Source organism: Pinus tabuliformis, chromosome 8 (assembly GCF_031772625.1).
Source record: "Pinus tabuliformis cultivar Carrire ecotype Pingquan chromosome 8, CPIR1, whole genome shotgun sequence".
In the NCBI taxonomy this organism is placed as follows: domain Eukaryota; kingdom Viridiplantae; phylum Streptophyta; class Pinopsida; order Pinales; family Pinaceae; genus Pinus; species Pinus tabuliformis.
The window spans coordinates 36,727,019-36,745,222 of record NC_142294.1 but is presented as its reverse complement, the minus strand read 5'-3'; the positions used below and the strand labels follow the sequence as shown (position 1 = coordinate 36,745,222).

Here is an 18,204-nt window from a genome sequence, read left to right as displayed (position 1 = left end):
AATTCTTCTTGATGTCTTAAGGAATTTGTTGTCTTGTCATAAATATAATTAAGAAGTCATGAAGTCATGTTACACATGTAGAAGACATGTCATTTATGTAAAAGTTGCACTCCAGGACTTTGTCACTATCTTTGTTGCAGTCGGCTAAAAGAAAGACAATATTCTCCTTAAGGAAAAGTCGGTTTACCTCCAAGATCTCATGTCGGCCTAGATAGAAAGCATAAGTCACTATATAAAGAGTGACTTTACCTCATAACGACAAGCATCTCGGACATATCTGGTCTGAAACAATACGGATCTCAGAGCAAAGAGATAAGGGTAATACAGTGAGGAAGGAAGGCTACTACAAGTGCGTAAATGTCTCAAATGATTTTGGACTAAGTCTGTCTCATCTCTGTCATATTAGCAAAGGACCGAAGACTGTTCTAGGACAGTGACAATTCAGTTAAGGGCTACATCAAGTGTGTAACTGTGATAGAAAGAGACTGAAGTCAGAGAGGTTCTCGTGGACCGAAGGAAGAGATCAGTGGAAGCTGAAGACTGTGTCTAGGGCTGTGAAGAAAAGAGACCGAGCCTCTCTAAGTGACATTGCCATAACAGTGCGAAGGAGAAGGACTGAAGTGATACAGTGTGAAGAAGGAAGACTATGATATGAAGGCTGAAGAGTGCTAGAGATAGTGACAAGTGTCTTGAAGGTAAACTTGTGTCAAGTGTCCTTGTCAAGGGTCATGGTCTTGGTATTCGTCAATTGGAATCTCTATAAGAAGAATTTTGTTGCGGGCTTTCCTCTCAAAGAGAGAGGATTGGGCCTTGGCAGAAAGCCAACTTTTGTGTTCGTCTCTTTTGTTTTTCATAACTATTTGATGAACTAAGAAGATACACTCTAATAATATCAAGAGAATATTGTGCTATTAAGGAAAAGTTAAAAATACCTCACAAATAGTTATCATGGCGAGAAGAATCTTGTTAACTTAATTTGCCCTAGATTCTTCAATAGCATGCACTATGTATTATCTCAAAATAATAATATAAAGCACCACATAGGAAGCTCATAGTCAATACATACCACATATCACCGAAAAGAACAGTTGACACCTAATCATCAGGATTGGGTGAATAACTGAAATTGATGTAAATAAATAATAGAGAATATGAATAGTCATCGGGAGATGAAATGAACAGTCTCTCCCTCATGTATATAATAAACACCAACCTAAATGAAATCAACGAATTGTTTTGAGGAGTTACTGCCTGGTCTGACATGGTATCAGAGCCAACTCCCGAAATTAGTTTTTGTGTAACTCCTAGTGTCAGTTTCTTGCCTATATTCTGCTTGGTTGCCTGAAGCCTGCTCCAGGCAGTGTCATATACGTTTTTTTGATATTGTATGTGTTTTTAAAGTCTGCGCCCTCTGTCAAGAGACCTGGTGTGAATGCTGAACGCTGGTGTGTGAACGTTGCCATATGCGTTTTTTCAAATGAACGCTGGTGCTCTTCATTTTCAATTTTGACGTAGAAGCTCTTGTTGCTCTTGTGCATACATCCCAAGTTAGTAGCAACGACCATGCCAGGATCCAAAGTTTGGTTTCCCCCTCTACCTTACGTAGGAAGAGTGCAGACATTCGTCTTGTTGGGCGCCACTCAGAAGTTTATGAGCCCTGTGATGATTCATTTTCACTTGTAGATGCCCTGCTCGAACCCGATCTTGAGGAAGTTCAACCAAGCTTGTGTTTAGAACTCGGATGTGGGACTGGATATGTGATAACATCATTGGCACTTATGCTTGGGGAAGGCATTGGGATCCAATACTTTGCTACTGACATTAGCTCTGCAGCTATTGAAGTTACAAAGAAGACTTTAGAAGCTCATGGTGTGCATGCAGAAGTAATTTTGACTGATCTTGCATCTGGTCTGGACAAATGTCTAGCTGGAACAATGATGTCCTTGTAGTCAATGGGCCAGCGTATGGCAGGAGCTACTGCGTAGACACACAAGGTCTCTGAAGACTCCTCGTCAACAGCGCAGGAATGGAAGGCGGAGGTGATCACGGTCTTACGCAGCGGAAGCGTGGTGGAAGCCATCCCGTTCTGGTGCAGTGAGCGTTCCTCCATTTTTTGACATGCTGGCGCTATAGTGTTTTTGGTATATATAAAGCCACTGTTTTGATATATATAACGTTGATATATATTTAAAGGTTTTCTCCAAAAAAAGGCAGTGTTTCATATACATAAATGCGCAGGAGGTATCTGAATAGTGTATGCAATCATGGTTTGTGGCTTTTGAATAGTTTTAATAAATTGTTTTTAATACATCATTTTAATACATGCGTGCTGCCTCTCCACCGGTAGCCATACTGTTTTCCCACACTGCCTCACTGGTTGTGTGTGTTTTTTGGAGAATGCTGAATGCTGCTGCAATAACCATATGGGTTGAGCTCTTGTAAAAAATCGATTAATGTGTTGGTTGGGATATAAAAGATTATTTATATTTTGATGATCGTGTGCACAAGAACTTGACCTATGATTTTTTTACATCAAAAGCACATTTTGCCAGCAGAAGTATTTTTTTAAAACAGTACACAAATTTTTTTGCCAGCAGAATTTTTTTTTACAGTATGCATTCAATCATATCTATTGTGGGAATAGTTCTTACTGGCAAGGAGAACTATCATGAGTGGTCCCGCATGATAAAACACACCCTCATTTTCAATGAGTTGTGGAAAGGAGTGTGTATTGGAGACGGAGACAAAGAGCCAGAACAACCTACCTCAAACAAAGAGCTCGCCATTTGGGAAAATAAGAACAACAAAGCCTATGCATTAATTGCATCATCTATAAGTGAAGAGGTGAGTCGCCATATTTCGCCATTTTTAACTGCTTTCGAAGCCTTACAAAAGCTAAAAGAACTCTATGACTCATATTCTGCACTTGAAGTTGTTCAACTCATGATTAAACTCTTCACTCTTGAATTGCAAAATAATGATCCTCTTGCTTTTGCATCCGAAGTAAAATCTATAATGCATGATATCAAAGCCACGAAGGTTGAATTAGATATTCCTCTTATCGCTTTTCTCAAGGCACTTTATCCTACTTACTCCAATTATCTTGAGTCATTGCAAGCAAATGGAAATCTTAAAGATATTACCTTTGACTCTCTTGTAAAAAAATTCGTTGAAAGAGAGAAAGCTTTTGGAAAGAAGATAGCCCTTGAATCTTCTGAATAGGCTGTGTGCTTTGCTCATAAAGAAAAGAATCCTGCTCAAGATTCTTCCAGAGGAAGAGGTGGTCGAAGACGAAGAGGAAGATATTTCAGAGGCAGGGGGGCAGACACTCTCAAGGAGATTGCATTGCATATGCTGCAAAAGAAATGGATCACATGATGCCTCTACATGCAAGTTACCATGGGACAAAATTGAGCAGCAAAGAAACCAATAGAAAGGTAAAACTAATGACACAGAAAAAGGTAAAGCACCTGAATCCGCTCATTATGTTGTGGCACAATGTAATATCGGAGTAAATGAAGACTTATTTAATGCTTCACTTGCTTCTTGGAAAAATGATTGGTTGCTTGATTCAGGAGCAACTTGCCACATGACTCATAGAAAAGATTTTTTTGAAAAATTTACTGACAATGTTGATGGAGCAGTATACTTTGCAGACAAATCAAAATTCAAGCCATCAGGGCTTGGCACAATTAGGCTTAAATTGTCTGGTCTTCCAGACTTTCTTCTGCATCATGTTCTATATCTCCCACAGCTGAGGAGAAACTTGTTGTCCTTGGTCCACATCCGCCAGCAAGGTCACTCCATTCATATGTTTGATGGCAAGCTTGAGGTGAGAAAAGCATCTGACCACTCACTTGTCATGAGGGGAATAGAAGAAGAAAGACTTCTCAAGTTGCAAGGTACCTCTGCTCGTGCACAACATTTCTCATACAATTCTCATTATGAAGAAGGTACACTTCCATCAAGTTTATTATGGCATGTTAGATTTGGACATTCGAACTATGACAACCTTCGCTTGTTGAAGAAAAATGGTGTTGCTGGTTTGCCTACAATTCCTAGGAAATTTAAGCAATGTGATGTTTGCATTCTAGGAAAGCATAACAAACTCTCTTTTCATGATTCACATTCAAGAGCACATAAAAAACTTGAACTCATTCATTTAGATTTATGTGGTCCAATGCCTATTCCTTCTACAAATGGAAATAAATATATGATGACATTTATTGATGACTACACCAGAATGTGTTGGGTTTATTTATTGAAGAACAAATCTAATGCTTTTCAAACATTCAAGAACTTTCATAAATGCACTGAAAATGATGCACAATCTCATATTGGGTCTATTCGCACTGATAATGGAAAAGAATACACATCAAATGAATTTGAAAACTATCTTCGCCAACATGGGATCAAACATCAAACAACTGTGCCTTATAATCCCCAACATAATGGTGTAGCCGAAAGAATGAATAGGACAATCTTAAATATGGTACGCTCCATGCTCTTCTTCAAAAATGTAAAAATAATGTTTTGGGCTAATGTTGTTCTATGTGCTGCATATATAAAGAATAGATGCCCATCTAATGCTATTAGAAACAAGACTCCATATGAAATGTAGTATGGGCACGTTCCTTCGGTAAAACATCTCAGGGTCTTTGGTTCCACCTGTTATGCCTTGATACCAAAGGTACATAGAAACAAACTTGGTGCAAGAAGTCGTAAGTGTATCTTCCTGGGGTATTCAAACACCTCCAAAGCATACCGTCTCTATGATGAAGTCAATAAAAAGTTTGTTGTATCTAGAGATGTAATTTTTCTTGAATCATCCAAAACTGACAATGTTGTTGAGCGGCAACTTGATCGCTTGGATAGATTCGCAAATGCAAAATCATTTCAAGAATTTGATAATCAGATTCCACATCTTGAAGGGGGGATTCCTATACTAGATCAACATGTGGAATATTCTTCTGAAGAACTCTCTCCCCCGCATGAAACTCCAACAACGGATGATGCTTTAAGTGATGTGATTGATAGAATTGGGAGACTCAATCTTGATTCAGTCCCAACTCAATCAACGGAGCAGCCTGGACCATCTGAGAAAGGTCCTCCAAAGTGGCTGATAAAGACACTTGAAAGTGTTCATCCTGATGAGGTTGGAAAGACAAGAACTAGAAATTCAAACTGGCAAAATGGAGGTGATGTAGATGACTCTAATTCACCTGTTGATATGGATGTTTCTTATGATTGTGAATTGAATTTGTCTACAGATTTTGAACCAACTTCCTTCAAAGAAGTTGCTTCTCATGATGAATGGAAAGAAGCGATGCAAAAGGAGTATGATGCCCTCATAAAGAATGGCACTTGGAAGCTGGTTGATCCTCCATTAGGAACCAAACTAATTGGCTGCAAGTGGGTCTACAAGAACAAGTATAAAGCTAATGGTTCACTTGACAAGCACAAAGCCAGGCTTGTGGCAAAAGGTTTTGCACAGAAAGAAGGGGTCGATTATGAGGAGACTTTTGTCCCCACAACAAAATGGGCTACCATTCGGACACTCTTTGCCCTAGCATCGCAGAATGGTTGGAAAGTCCATCAAATGGATGTAAAAACTACTTTCTTGAATGGAGATCTAAAAGAGAAGGATTTGCTGTGAAAGGACATGAACATAAAGTATGCAAACTTGTGAAATCCTTGTATGGCCTCAAACAAGCACCGCGAGCCTGGTATGAAAAACTAACTGAGCATCTTCTAAAACTCAATTTCAAACATTATGATCTTGATAATGCAACTTTATTTGTCAAGAAAGTTGGCAAAACAGTTGTATATTTTGTGGTATATGTAGATGATCTTTTGATGACAGGGAACAATGAAAGCTACATTGCATCCATAAAGAAGGAATTGGGGAAAAGTTTTGAAATGATTGATTTGGGCTATGTTCATTACTATCTTGGTATTGATGTAACTCGACATTCGAAGTCCATATTTCTTTCTCAAAAGAAGTACATTGGAGATCTGTTGAACAGGTTTGGCATGACAGAATGCAATCCTCTTACTACTCAAATGGAACAAAACTTAAAGCTCACATCTATTGAAGGAAAAGAATTTGAGGATGTAACAAAGTATAGACAGCTTGTAGGAAGTTTCAACTACCTAACTACTACCAGACTAGACATTTCGTTTGTTGTTGGAATCCTCTCCAGGTTTATGCAAAATCCCTGTGAGGGACATTGGTCTGCTGCAAAAAGAGTTCTAAGGTACTTGAAGGGAACTCAAGACTTTGGAATCAAGTATACACAGGTGGACGACTTCAGCTTGATTGGATACTCTGATTCAGACTTCGATGGAGACAAAGAAACTAGGGTATCTACTTTAGGATATGCTATGAGTTTTGAATCAGGAGTTGTCTTTTGGAGATCACGCAAACAATCAGTTCCAGCAGATTCTACAACAGAAGTAGAATACGTGGCAATAGCTGAGGCAACAAAAGAAATTGTGTGGCTCAGGAAAATTCTTGAAGATTTGCAGGTAAAACAAGTACAATCAACTCCACTCATGATTGCCAATACCTCTGCAATAAAGTTGGCTAAGAACCCAAAGTTCCATGATCGAACGAAGCACATCAATACTAAATATCATCTGATTTGACATCATGTTGAGGCCAAAACAATCCATCTCCGCCATTGTTCCACGAACGAGCAAATTGCAGACATTTTCACCAAAGCGCTTGGAAGAGAAAAGCTTGAAAGATTCAGAACGATGCTTGGACTCACGAACATCCCTTCAGATTAAGGGGGGAATGTTGACACCTAATCATCAGGATTGGGTGAATAACTGAAATTGATGTAAATAAATAATAGAGAATATGAATAATCACCAAGAAATGATATGAACAATCTCTCCCTCATGTATATAATAAACACCAACCTAAATGAAATCAACGAATTGTTTTGAGGAGTCACTGCTTGGTCTGACAAGAACACCTCAAGTTGCACCCCAAAGTCTTTTATTATAGTAGAAAAAATAGTTTCCAGCAGGACAATAGTTTACAAAATGCTTCAGCAGCAATTCTAGCCATAGATCAAGATGACTAGAGACTCAACTAACTCTCTAATATATAGATAAATCCTCCAAATGGAAAAATAACGGCTAGTTTCTTTGATCCTTGTCAAAGTAACCTTGGTTGTTGATAACCACTTCAAGATCTTTTAATCTTGGCCCTTGATTTTTTTTTTTTTATTTTTTTAGGAATTTTCGAATTTATCATTTAATTCCATTTTAATTAGCTCAAGATTAATTATTTTGAGCTAAATTCCTCAAAAATTTGACTTTGACTTAAACATCAAGGTCCAAAGGTCCAAATTTTCTTGAAAAAGACAATATTCCCTTAATGGAGGACCTTTAAAAATTGACTCTTTTAAGACCCATGAATTTTTCTATTTGGAGAATTTATTTTCCTAAGACATTTTAACTTGACTCTAATTAATTAATTATCTGGCTTAGGATTTAATTTTATTTTGTCAGAAAAATTAATTAATTTACACGAGGGGATTAATTATTTTTTCCAACCCTCTACTACATATGATTTTTCATTTACAAGACTCAAAGAGGGAATATGCATTTGTATTAGACCCTCAAGACACATAACCCATCTGTGACTCAATATGATCTAGTAAACCAAGTGATTTTTAATAAAATAATTAAGCCAATTAGCTTAATTATTCCCAAACCACTTTTACATTAGACTCGACTAAAACACTAGGACTCACCTAATAATTTGACAATACATTTCACCCTAGCTTTGGGGTTTAAGCTGGAGGGAAAAAACTCTTCTGATTAGTCATGTTGAAAAACATGGGTAATCAGTGAGGTTAAAAAATCTCCTATGATGGAATTCGTCATCAAATTATAGGCTTACCTAGGTTATTACAAGGACTCATGGTTTTACTAAGATCATTTACAATATATAACTTGCAGAATGGGATGACCATGACACAGACTGGTGATATGTGATCCAATCCTTGTTGAAAAAGTTGGTACTCCTGCTTCCCTGGAACTTTGACAATTTGAGTGCAACACAACAAATTGCAAAATATATTCTACCTCATCTTAAAGAGAATAAAAGAACCAGGTTCCAAGAAAAGAGAAATAAAAACTTACAATTCCACCTATGGCCATGTAAAGTGAATTACAACATGATATGTTACGCAGGGTTGAAAGTTCTCATAACTAGGAAAGTGAATCACAATTAATAAAAAACAGAAAAATAAATAAAGAAACATACAATAGTGGAAGCACGGAAAGTATGTTACCAAGAAGCGTCAAGGTTTTACGTTCAACAACCGGGTCAAAAGATTTTAGAATATGATGCATACGAGAAAAAGTAATTCCATTAACACTCATAGTAGGAACCAAGTCGAACCCATAAAACCCAACATAGATGATCCCGCAAGGGAAACATGCTCAACTATAGAGATTCCTATTTATTGCATATATGTGTCCCATCTCAAGGCTCATTGTGGCATCACCATTCTTATCATTCTTATATTAATTAATCATTATTCAATATATATATATATATATATATATATATATATCTTCTAGTAGTTTCATGATAAGCAGGGGTTGTTTATTACAAAAGGAAATGTTTTAAACCTTTATGTATTATTTGTTGTAGGGTGGAAAAACTATGGTGAGGAAGCTCTACTTTTGCAGAGATTTGTCTGTTGGGTGCCTAAAGAAATTTGCAATGCTTTGGGTTGTGAGCACAATTGCAATGCATTTGAAAAACTACCCACAAAGAAGCGCAACATGTTAGAACCAACATGGAAAAAGTCGGCAAAATTAAAAAAACACAAAAATATTCTTCTTCTTTTTTTCGAACATCTAGAGTATCCACAACATCAAATAAATGCATTTCCACATAAACATGTAAAAAAAGCTAATATATAATATGTATATAAAGTCTAGTTGTTAAAATTGGAAACTAGGGCCAAACTCCATGTGGGTCACCTTATTTATGGCTGCTGATATTTTTCCTAGATTCCTCTCATCGAGAGGTGTAGGATTGATCTAAAGATCATCCGATTCTGACAAGTATTTATGGAGATATGAATTTATTTATAATTACTTAACAAATTGTCAAGGTCGGCCAGCAGTGAAGTGTGTGGCACACATGCCCAGCGTTTCATATAAATAGAAGGGAGGTTGAGTCATTTGGAACTCATTCATTCACTCATCTTCTCTCTCTCTCTCCTAGGCATCAAAGGAGCCTCTTTCTCTCTCACTCGCGTCCCTGGAAAAGAAGAAGTTCTAGGGCAAGGCTAACACAGAAAGAAGGACGCTAGGGTTGCAGGTCATCTCTTTGACCAGCATTGACCATCTAGGAGTGCGGATTTGGTGTGGTTACCTCTCCTACGCAGGCCGCAGATTTTGGCACGAAAATCGAGGTGATCTGACCTCTGGTTTGACCGATGTTGACTGTTCTAGTTTGGGGCAGCAAGTTGACATCAGTCAACTACAGTTTGACTGCATTTTCAGGGTTGTTCAAGGGCTATTTCTTCAGGGTGTTCGAGGGATAACTAACCAGAAATTGACCAAACATATTGGAGGCCAATTTCCACTCGTTTGACCAAGTTTCACTTTGCTGATCTAGGGTTTGCTACTGCTGATATAAAATTACAGAATTATGATTTTGTACTATTTCTCTCTACTGAACTATTGAAGATAAAAGAAGATTTGATCAAAGGGTTTTCCTGCATTGGGGTTTGTCCCTGGCTAGCCGCCACATCTTGTGTCTCTTGTCTTGGTTTGTTTTCTGTCAATCATTTAATGTTCTATCTGCACTTTACTTTATGTATATGTGATTGATAATCTGTGGATAATAAGAAGAAAAATAGGTAAACTGCTCTAAGCATAGAACATACCATAATTTAACACTAGTGCTAGATCACATATCAAAATAGTGAATCAACTCCTGAATTTTGAGTCTTGTCTGAGTCTCAACTCTCAAGAGTCAAAATATCAAAAAAAATATAATAAATGTATATCATGAGTCATCTAAAAGTCATAAAGTAATCAATCACTGAGATCCTCTTCCCCTTTTACAGGAATAGGGAATGGCTTTGCCTTTTCCTCTAGAGGAAGAAGGCTCAGCCCCTGGAAATACAAATGGAGTCAGTTGACCTCTAGAAGCCGATGCAAGAGGTGGCCTCTGTCCTATGTTGTTGCTGCGCATCCTAGATGGTGTCAACTCCTCCTCATCATCTTCATCCAGCTCTGCGTCCTAACCCTGATGTTGCTTCTCCTCCTCTACCTCTGGCTCTCCCTCCCCTGCAACTGCTACTTCCTCTAGATCCACACCTAACCAATCTGGGATCGAGTCCATGGTCAGCCTCTCAGTCTCGACCCTCCATGCAGCAGTGGTATCAATATTGTCCAACGACATGGCTTCCACATTAGTAGGTGTCTGAAGTTGTCTCACCCACAGTTGAAGATTGTAGTAGACATAGACCATGTCATTGAAGCGTTAGGACTCCAATCTGTATTAGGGTCATAGATTGTAAATTAGTACATAGAAAATTTAAATATTAAAAATAATCAAATGAATTGAAAAAATTTAATTTGATTTTTTTTATCTGTTGTGCTTTTTGCTGTGTATTTTGTCAAATACACTTCAGTTGCGCTCACACCCAGAGGAACTGCATGTTTGGCTGAGCACTCGAATGGAAAGCTTTTGGAGATGGGGTAGTCTGGCACCATAGCTTGTCCACCAAGCATCTACAAGTTGAAAGAAAAATGAGAAACATAAAAAAAAAACATTGAAATTCTAAACTTGAAAGTTTGAAACAAATTGAAGCTTACATGGCATTTTGGTTGTCCTATTCTTAATAGCCATGGTAAAACCAAATGTGCCACCTCCCATCCCATATACCTCCATCTCTTTAGAAATATCTTCACGTTCTTGTTCAGATGACACCATCCTCTTGACACAAGTGAAGAATCTATCCGTCACCTCGGCATCAAATCTGAAACCACAAGTGTAAGCAAATGCGAGGTTGAGGTAGATACCTGCATCATGAATGGGGCGATGGAGGGTATTGTTCCATCACTCATCAATCACTCTCCATATGATCTGTTGTTTCTTTAACCCCTCATCTCCCTTATCTTCATAATAAGCACAAATGACTTCTTTGGCCCTATCCATGGCCTCATACAAGTAGCCCATTGCGGGCTTGTCTCCATCAACCAACCGAAGAACCCTTACCAAAGGTTCTGAAATGGTACACACCTCCTCTACTCTTGCCCTAAAACTCTGATCATATGAAACTAGCCTACATATGCCCTCTCCCTCTGGTTTGCGGCTAATAGATAAAGCACGCCAATCCAATGAAAAAAACATGCTCTTCACATCCCACATAGAATTCAACAAAGACTGAAGAGATATGAAAGTAGTGGCAAATCGCGTAATGGCAGGACGCACCAACTCTTTATTTTTGGTGAATTTTCTCATCAAGCTAAGTATAGATGCATGATTACTTATAAATTTTGTTATGCTCTTGGATGATTCAACAATATCCCTTACAATAGGAATCTTACCTATATCCTCCAACATTAAGTCAATGCAATGAGCAGCACAAGGTGTCCAAAAGAAGTTATGATACCTCTCCATAAGCAACTTGCCAGTTGCAACATAATTTGCAGCATTGTCCGTTATGACTTGGAAAACATTGCTTGGGCCTACTTCTTGAATGAAGATGTCCAACAACTCACATAATGTACATGCAACTTTAATGTGTGCAGATGCATCAACAGATTTCATAAACATTGTTCCCTTGGGACAACTAACCAAGAGGTTAAGAAGGGTCCTACCCTTCTGGTCAGTCCAACCATCTGACATGACTGTGCATCCAGTTTGTTCCCATGATGCCCTAAACTCCTCCAATCTAGAAGTGCAATCAGTCTTTTCATCTTGAAGAAGAGGCCCTCTCAATTCTGCAAAGGTGGGGGCTTTGTACCCCGGGCCAACGACAACAACAACATCAAACATAGGTTGGTAGAATGGGTTTGTCTTGGCAATGTTGAAAGGAACATCACTCCATAGAAGACACTTACTAACCAACCTGTCAGCTTCTGGCTTTTCCTTTTTTTTTAAGTGTTGATTTGATGCCAGGTTGTGCACGAGGTGTGGTTCTAGGAACAAAAAAAGATGAGATAGATGAGGGGTTGGGACATATGGGTGAGGAAGTTGATGTTGAAGAAGCACTGCCACTCTCAATTCTCCCCACTCTCGAGGCCCCTACAAGTTGGAGTTTTAGTGTTGCCTTGGTGTCTTTTCCCTCCTTTTTATCCATCAACGATTGAATGGCTCGTCGGATAATTTATGGAGATGTATTTGGGCATAGGTCAACATTTTGCCCCGGAATTTGCCCCAACTGGAATTTTAATCTGTTGACATATGCTTGCCACACAACTTGCAAGTCAAATACATTCTATTGATCCCCCCAGATTCGGGTATAGTATCAAGTTCACCATATTCCCACATAGCGTCCAAAAGCCTTCGCATTTTGTTTTAAATTTTGAACTTGAATTTAAAGCTGGGCACAAGAAAAATTGAAACAAATTAAAATTTCCCATCACATAAGAAGCAAATAAAAATGCAATAGTTGATATTAGATTTTAAATGCCTCTTCTCAGTCACTTGAAAACACTCAGATTCAGTAAACAAGGGTTTGAATTTTTGTCATTTTATTCTTGAAAGTTGAAGTTTTGCTTCAATCTAGATTCTAAACAATGTTTCCCTTTCAAAATTCTAGGCAAAAATAAGATATAAACAAACTAATAGAATTATAGAGAATTATAGAAAGATTTAAGAAGCAATTTGTGTAAAAAAAACTAAGAGAGAAATTAAAATACATACCTGGCAACAACGATTCGACACTTTGAATTTCTCACGTTAAACAGTGGACAAATCTCCAAATCCCCACTACAAAACTAGCAAATATTCTCCTCTAGGGCAATGGTAAACAACTATGAATCTCCACAACATCAAATGGGAGAAAAAACTGCAGCAAATGATATTATAGGCCTACCTCTTTATCCACAGCCTGGGAGGACGATTAAATCGTTTTGCTGAAAAAATCGCAATTTTGGGATTTATTCCCGATTTTTTGCAGACTTTTTCCACACTGGTTAGAACTTAATTTTTTTTATAACTTATGACCCTATAATATGTTTGATATGTACTTTGCATGGCCCTATCAAATTTCTTTTGACCTTCTAACAATTTATAATATCAGTGCCTTAATGATATTCCCTGCATCTACTACACTATCTAGCCATGGGTGAAGCATCTTGAGAGACACCCTTATGTAGACGTCATTTCCATGAGGCTTGGTTGACGTTAACATCATGTTTGAATGGTTGATGAAGACCAGGGGCATATTATAGAAGAAGCACCAGAGTGGTTAAAAGAGTATTAGCAAGAGCGTAGTGCAAGGGAGGATGAACTAGTGTCATTAAGGGAGAAGGGAGCGATTGAGAGTGAGGAGAGTGTAACGAACAAGGTTTGTATACGTAGCGGAGTAATCTTCAAAAAACTTGGAAGACATAAACATCCATAGTAGGATAGTAATTGTATATTAAATATTATATAAAAATTGATGAGATATATGAGATGTTACAATGAAGCTGAGGGCCTGCTTATATACCCTAGGTGGGTACCTCTTCACATACCATTTTATTAGCTAGTTACTAATTTAACCATTATTTATTATTATTATTGTTTTACATTATTTGTATTATTTTATATATATATATTATTCATAACATTTATTTGTATTATTTTATATATATATATTATTCATAACATTGTTTTCCTCTGTAAAAAGCTTTGTCCTCAAAGCTTACTGATAAAAGGGTTTGATTTTTTTTCCCGTTTCGAGTATCTTCTCGCCACTGAACTTTCATCTTCGTTGATACTAGACAATATGATGCTCTGAGTGATAAACAAAATTGTTGAATTGAGAACTGACCATCCTAGATTAATCTTCTGTGGAATCTTCCGATTGCTAGAAATTTGTAATGAATGGTTATCATAGGACTGGATTCAGCGAATTTCAACATTCCTTGGAACATAAATCTGTTGTTTCTGCTCTAAATGGTTCAAATATGTAGACTGATTTAGTTGTCTGTTCTTCTGATTTAGATGTCGATAAGGAGTTATTATGGTTGGACTTTCCCTTTTCATGTGTGTGACAATTTCCTGTTTTACTTCAGATATTATAGTTGTTGAGTTGGCTACTGAATCATCCCTTGGAATCTCCATTGCTTGAACTGCAACATCTAAATATGTTTTAACTTATATTGGTTTCTCATTTTCTTGAGTTGTGATATTGACTAGATCGGTATTTGTTCCTCTTTCTTCCACTTGAATTGAAGACTTCAACACTTCTTTTGTGATAAGTTCTTTTAATTTGTTTTTGAATGATTTCTTATCATCATTAAGCTTCTTAATGTGAGTGAGTAGACTTTGATTATGGTTTCTGGGATGTAAAAGTTCCTCATGTTTTGAGTCAACTTTATTTTGCCATTCAAGCTTCTCATCTTTTAAACACTTGATTTGTTCTAATAACCTTTGGTTAAGGTTCTTTAAGCATAAACTTTCCTCTTTTTTTCCTGATAGACTTTCGTTGAGTTTCTGTTCAGAAAATTTCCTTTTATTTTTCTAATTGGTGTTTCTTAGCTTTACATTTTCTCGCTTGTGTAAGTAGTTTCTGATTATGCTCCTTCAAACATGAATTTTCCTTGTTTTTATTGAATATGACTTCGTCAAGCTCTTTTTGCTCCTTTGATATTGTTTCTGGATTCTCTTGAAACATTAGTTTCGAGATATCCTTAAGATCTTTGAGGAAGGCATTATCAGTTCTAATTTCGTTGTCATATCTTGGAACATGAGCATCTTCTTCTTGGAAGGGAACATCAAGAATTTTTTTCCCGTGTCTAACATGAACGTACCTATTTTCTTGAACCAAGGTCGACCGAGAATTATGTCAATCTCTTTGTCAAGCATAGTTACGACACAAAATTGAGATCTGTATTCATAATAATCAACTGTCACTTGTAAATCATTAATTTCATATTCTTTTTTGCCAAAAATACCTTTTCATTCGCCTATATTTGGCTCTAGAACTAATAGTTGATTTGTCAAATTAATATTGATGTAATTATCCTCGATGCTTGGATTAATAACGATACTAATCTATTTCCCTTGGATACATCCCTTTAATGTAAATAATCTAAAATCTACAATTGGAATACCTTTATAAGAGAACCTTCCTTCCTTTATCATTTTCAAATTAGACTCCATTTTGTTCGTCAAATATTAAATATTTTTGCCCCATTTTTTATGGTTTAACTATAACTTTCACTTCTCTTTTATTCAACCTTTATATTTTTAACTTTATTTTGTTTTTTTTTTACATGAACATTTTTTTCTATATATATATTTATAAAAAAAAAATCTTTTTGAAAAGTTACAACCCTAGTCAGACGTGTCTATTCACCTTTTTGGGGTATAATATAAAATATATGTCCACTTACGTGCCTTTGACTTGGTTAATTTTCTCTACATAAAAAGTAAAATTTACCATTCAAATAAAGAGATTTTGTATTCATTTTGTTCTTCTTTTACTTTGAAAATACCATGGGCAATTACCATGGGTTGCTAAAACCACGAGCTTGTAAATCACTTAATGAAGAATCAAGATAATCTTATCTACTCTTCCTTCTCTTACTTATAGTTTTAAAGATATTTGGAAAGATTCTTTTTTGACTTTATCATGCACTTGTTATCAATAATGTAGAATCTTTTTATATATATGAACGTTATCCTTCAAAATTTGCATTGGACTATTTTTTTATTAGAACCATTGAAATGTCAATGGCCAAAGGCCTTTCTTTTTCAATTAAATAATTCTCTCTCTCTTTTCTTAACTCTTTTCTTTTATAATCTTTTTTCCAATTCTTGTTTTTTAATTCTTTTTTTTTTCATTTTTTAAAAGTGGCCAAGGGCCTGACCGAAAATGGAGAAACTCCAACTCGTGTAGCAAAACGATTTAGTTGCGCCAACAAGTAGATGGCCAAAGGCGGGATCTGCCATCGTGGCTCCAATACCAATATAACGAACAAGGTTCATACACACATCGGAGTAATCTTTAAAAGACTTGGAAGACATAAACATCCATAGTAAGATAGTAATTGTATATTAAATATTATATAAAAAATGATGAGATATATGAAATGTTACAATGAGGGTGAGGCCCTACTTATATACCCTAGGAAGGTACCTCTTCACTAACAGTCATGTCCTTAGGGACATACCTTTTCATTAACTAGTTACTAATTTAACCATTATTATTGTTTTACATTATTTGTATTATTTTATATATATTTTATTCATAACAGAGAAACATGTGCCATCCTCAGTACCACTTTTTACACACATTTTGACAATCTCTAGTGGATGTCTGACTCGGGTAGGATCTTCTTTTGGAGGACAACCCATTACCTGTCCATAAAAGGGGTAAAGAGACTCGATATATATATATATATATATATAATAGATGTTTAATGTATCATTTGGCATCTCATATATTAGTCATGTTTTCATATTTATGTGGCAATATGATGATTGATGTTGTTAGTTTATATTTAGAAAGAAAAAAAAATTAACTACAGTTTATGTTTTTAAGAAAATTTCCCTGATTTTTCAGATGTCCCAAGGTCAAGACCCTTGCTGATTTTTTGACAATGTGGATATTTGCAACATTGTTGTTAGTGCATGGTTCCGGCATCTGATTTGTTGTGTCACTTTGCTACAGGACAACGCAAAAGATTTCTACTGGTGAATTGGAATCAAGACATGCACAATACAGGTCGTCAGTTTCAGATGCTGTAAGGCCCTTCATATTTGAAAACTCCGGTAGATTTGCTGATGAGCTCGAGGCATTTCTCATTTCAGGTTTAGACATTGCAGCTTACGATGAGTTTACCTTTCAAGGAGGCACAACTGGGTTTATTTCAGGGAGCTCCTCTAGCAGGAAACTCTTCAATAGAGATGCAACTGTGCCGTATGCTTCATCTGAGGCTGCTCAGAATGTAAATACTGACAGATGCCAAAGAAATGCACAGACTCAATGCCTTGATCTACTTGATGAAGATGTGGAATTTGGATTTGGTTGTTGAGTTCAATCAGAACAGGAGCTATAGAGAAAGTACAGTCAATATGATACTCTAGCTATGTAAGATGCATCTCATGCTTACATGAAAGAGTATTTTTTCTGCAGAGACAGTATGTCTTCTGTTTCAAGGAGCAAGTTTTGTGAAAAACAATAACAACTGGTTGATAAATGGTAAAATATCTTTGATTAAATGATGAAGATCAAAAGTGAGACTTTTCCTAACAAACTTGTACATTCATCTCTTGTACTGAGCACAGAAATGCCTCATGAGGTTTGTATTCCTGTATCACGAAATGTTCCTGTCAAATTTTATGTATACCACATCAAAATAGATTAATTGTTACACCGATGGTAACTCCAAAGCCTCAAAGGAAATATCCAAACAAATCAACAATTTGTACCAAACTCTCTTGCCCTCAATTCTATTTTCATTTCAGTCAGTTGTCAACATCTTAAATTCCAGCTTGCCGTTTACATGTATTTAGTCATATTACAAACTAGTTAAAAGCAAGATGCAACGTACAGAATGAATAATGTATCTCAAATTCAGTTTGTTCATCTTGGTCTCAATAATCTTGATTTTATGCTACAATTCTTTTTGCAAGCAGCTCAAGCCTGAAATACTGGCTTCATGCTGAAATCAAAGGATGTTTCTTGGCAATTTACTGTATTTCAGTCATGTTACTGACTAATTAAAAGCAAGATGCAACATGCAAAATGAATAATGCATCTCAAATTCAGTCTGTTCATTTTGGTTTCAGTAACTTGATTATATGCTATGGTCCTTTTTGCAAACAGATCAAATACTGGTTTCGTGCTGAAATTGAAGGATGTTTCTTTCCAAACATAGAGAGATGCAATGTAATAACATGTCTTGTAGTCTCATTCGTTGCTTGATGATCAGAAAGCTTCTCTTCATCCCTCGGGCAATAATAGTATTATATGATCAGAACTATTTAGTATT

The 18,204-nt window shown here is 36.5% G+C and overlaps 1 protein-coding gene across 4 annotated transcripts in view; it reads left to right on the top strand.

The window, feature by feature from the left end:
• The window catches only part of LOC149234007 (RING/U-box superfamily protein), a 125,415-nt gene extending 107,724 nt beyond the window's left edge, over positions 1-17,691 (top strand). For 3 of the 4 annotated variants that reach the window (XM_089371707.1, XM_089371706.1, XM_089371705.1), the window contains one exon: positions 16,881-17,691. In XM_089371707.1, coding sequence (XP_089227833.1) covers positions 16,881-17,244 — 364 coding nt within the window. In that variant the 3' untranslated portion in view covers positions 17,245-17,691. The remainder of the gene's footprint in view (positions 1-16,880) is intronic. The other variant, XM_089371708.1, reaches the window with a different exon arrangement.
• The last annotated feature ends 513 nt before the right edge of the window (positions 17,692-18,204 follow it).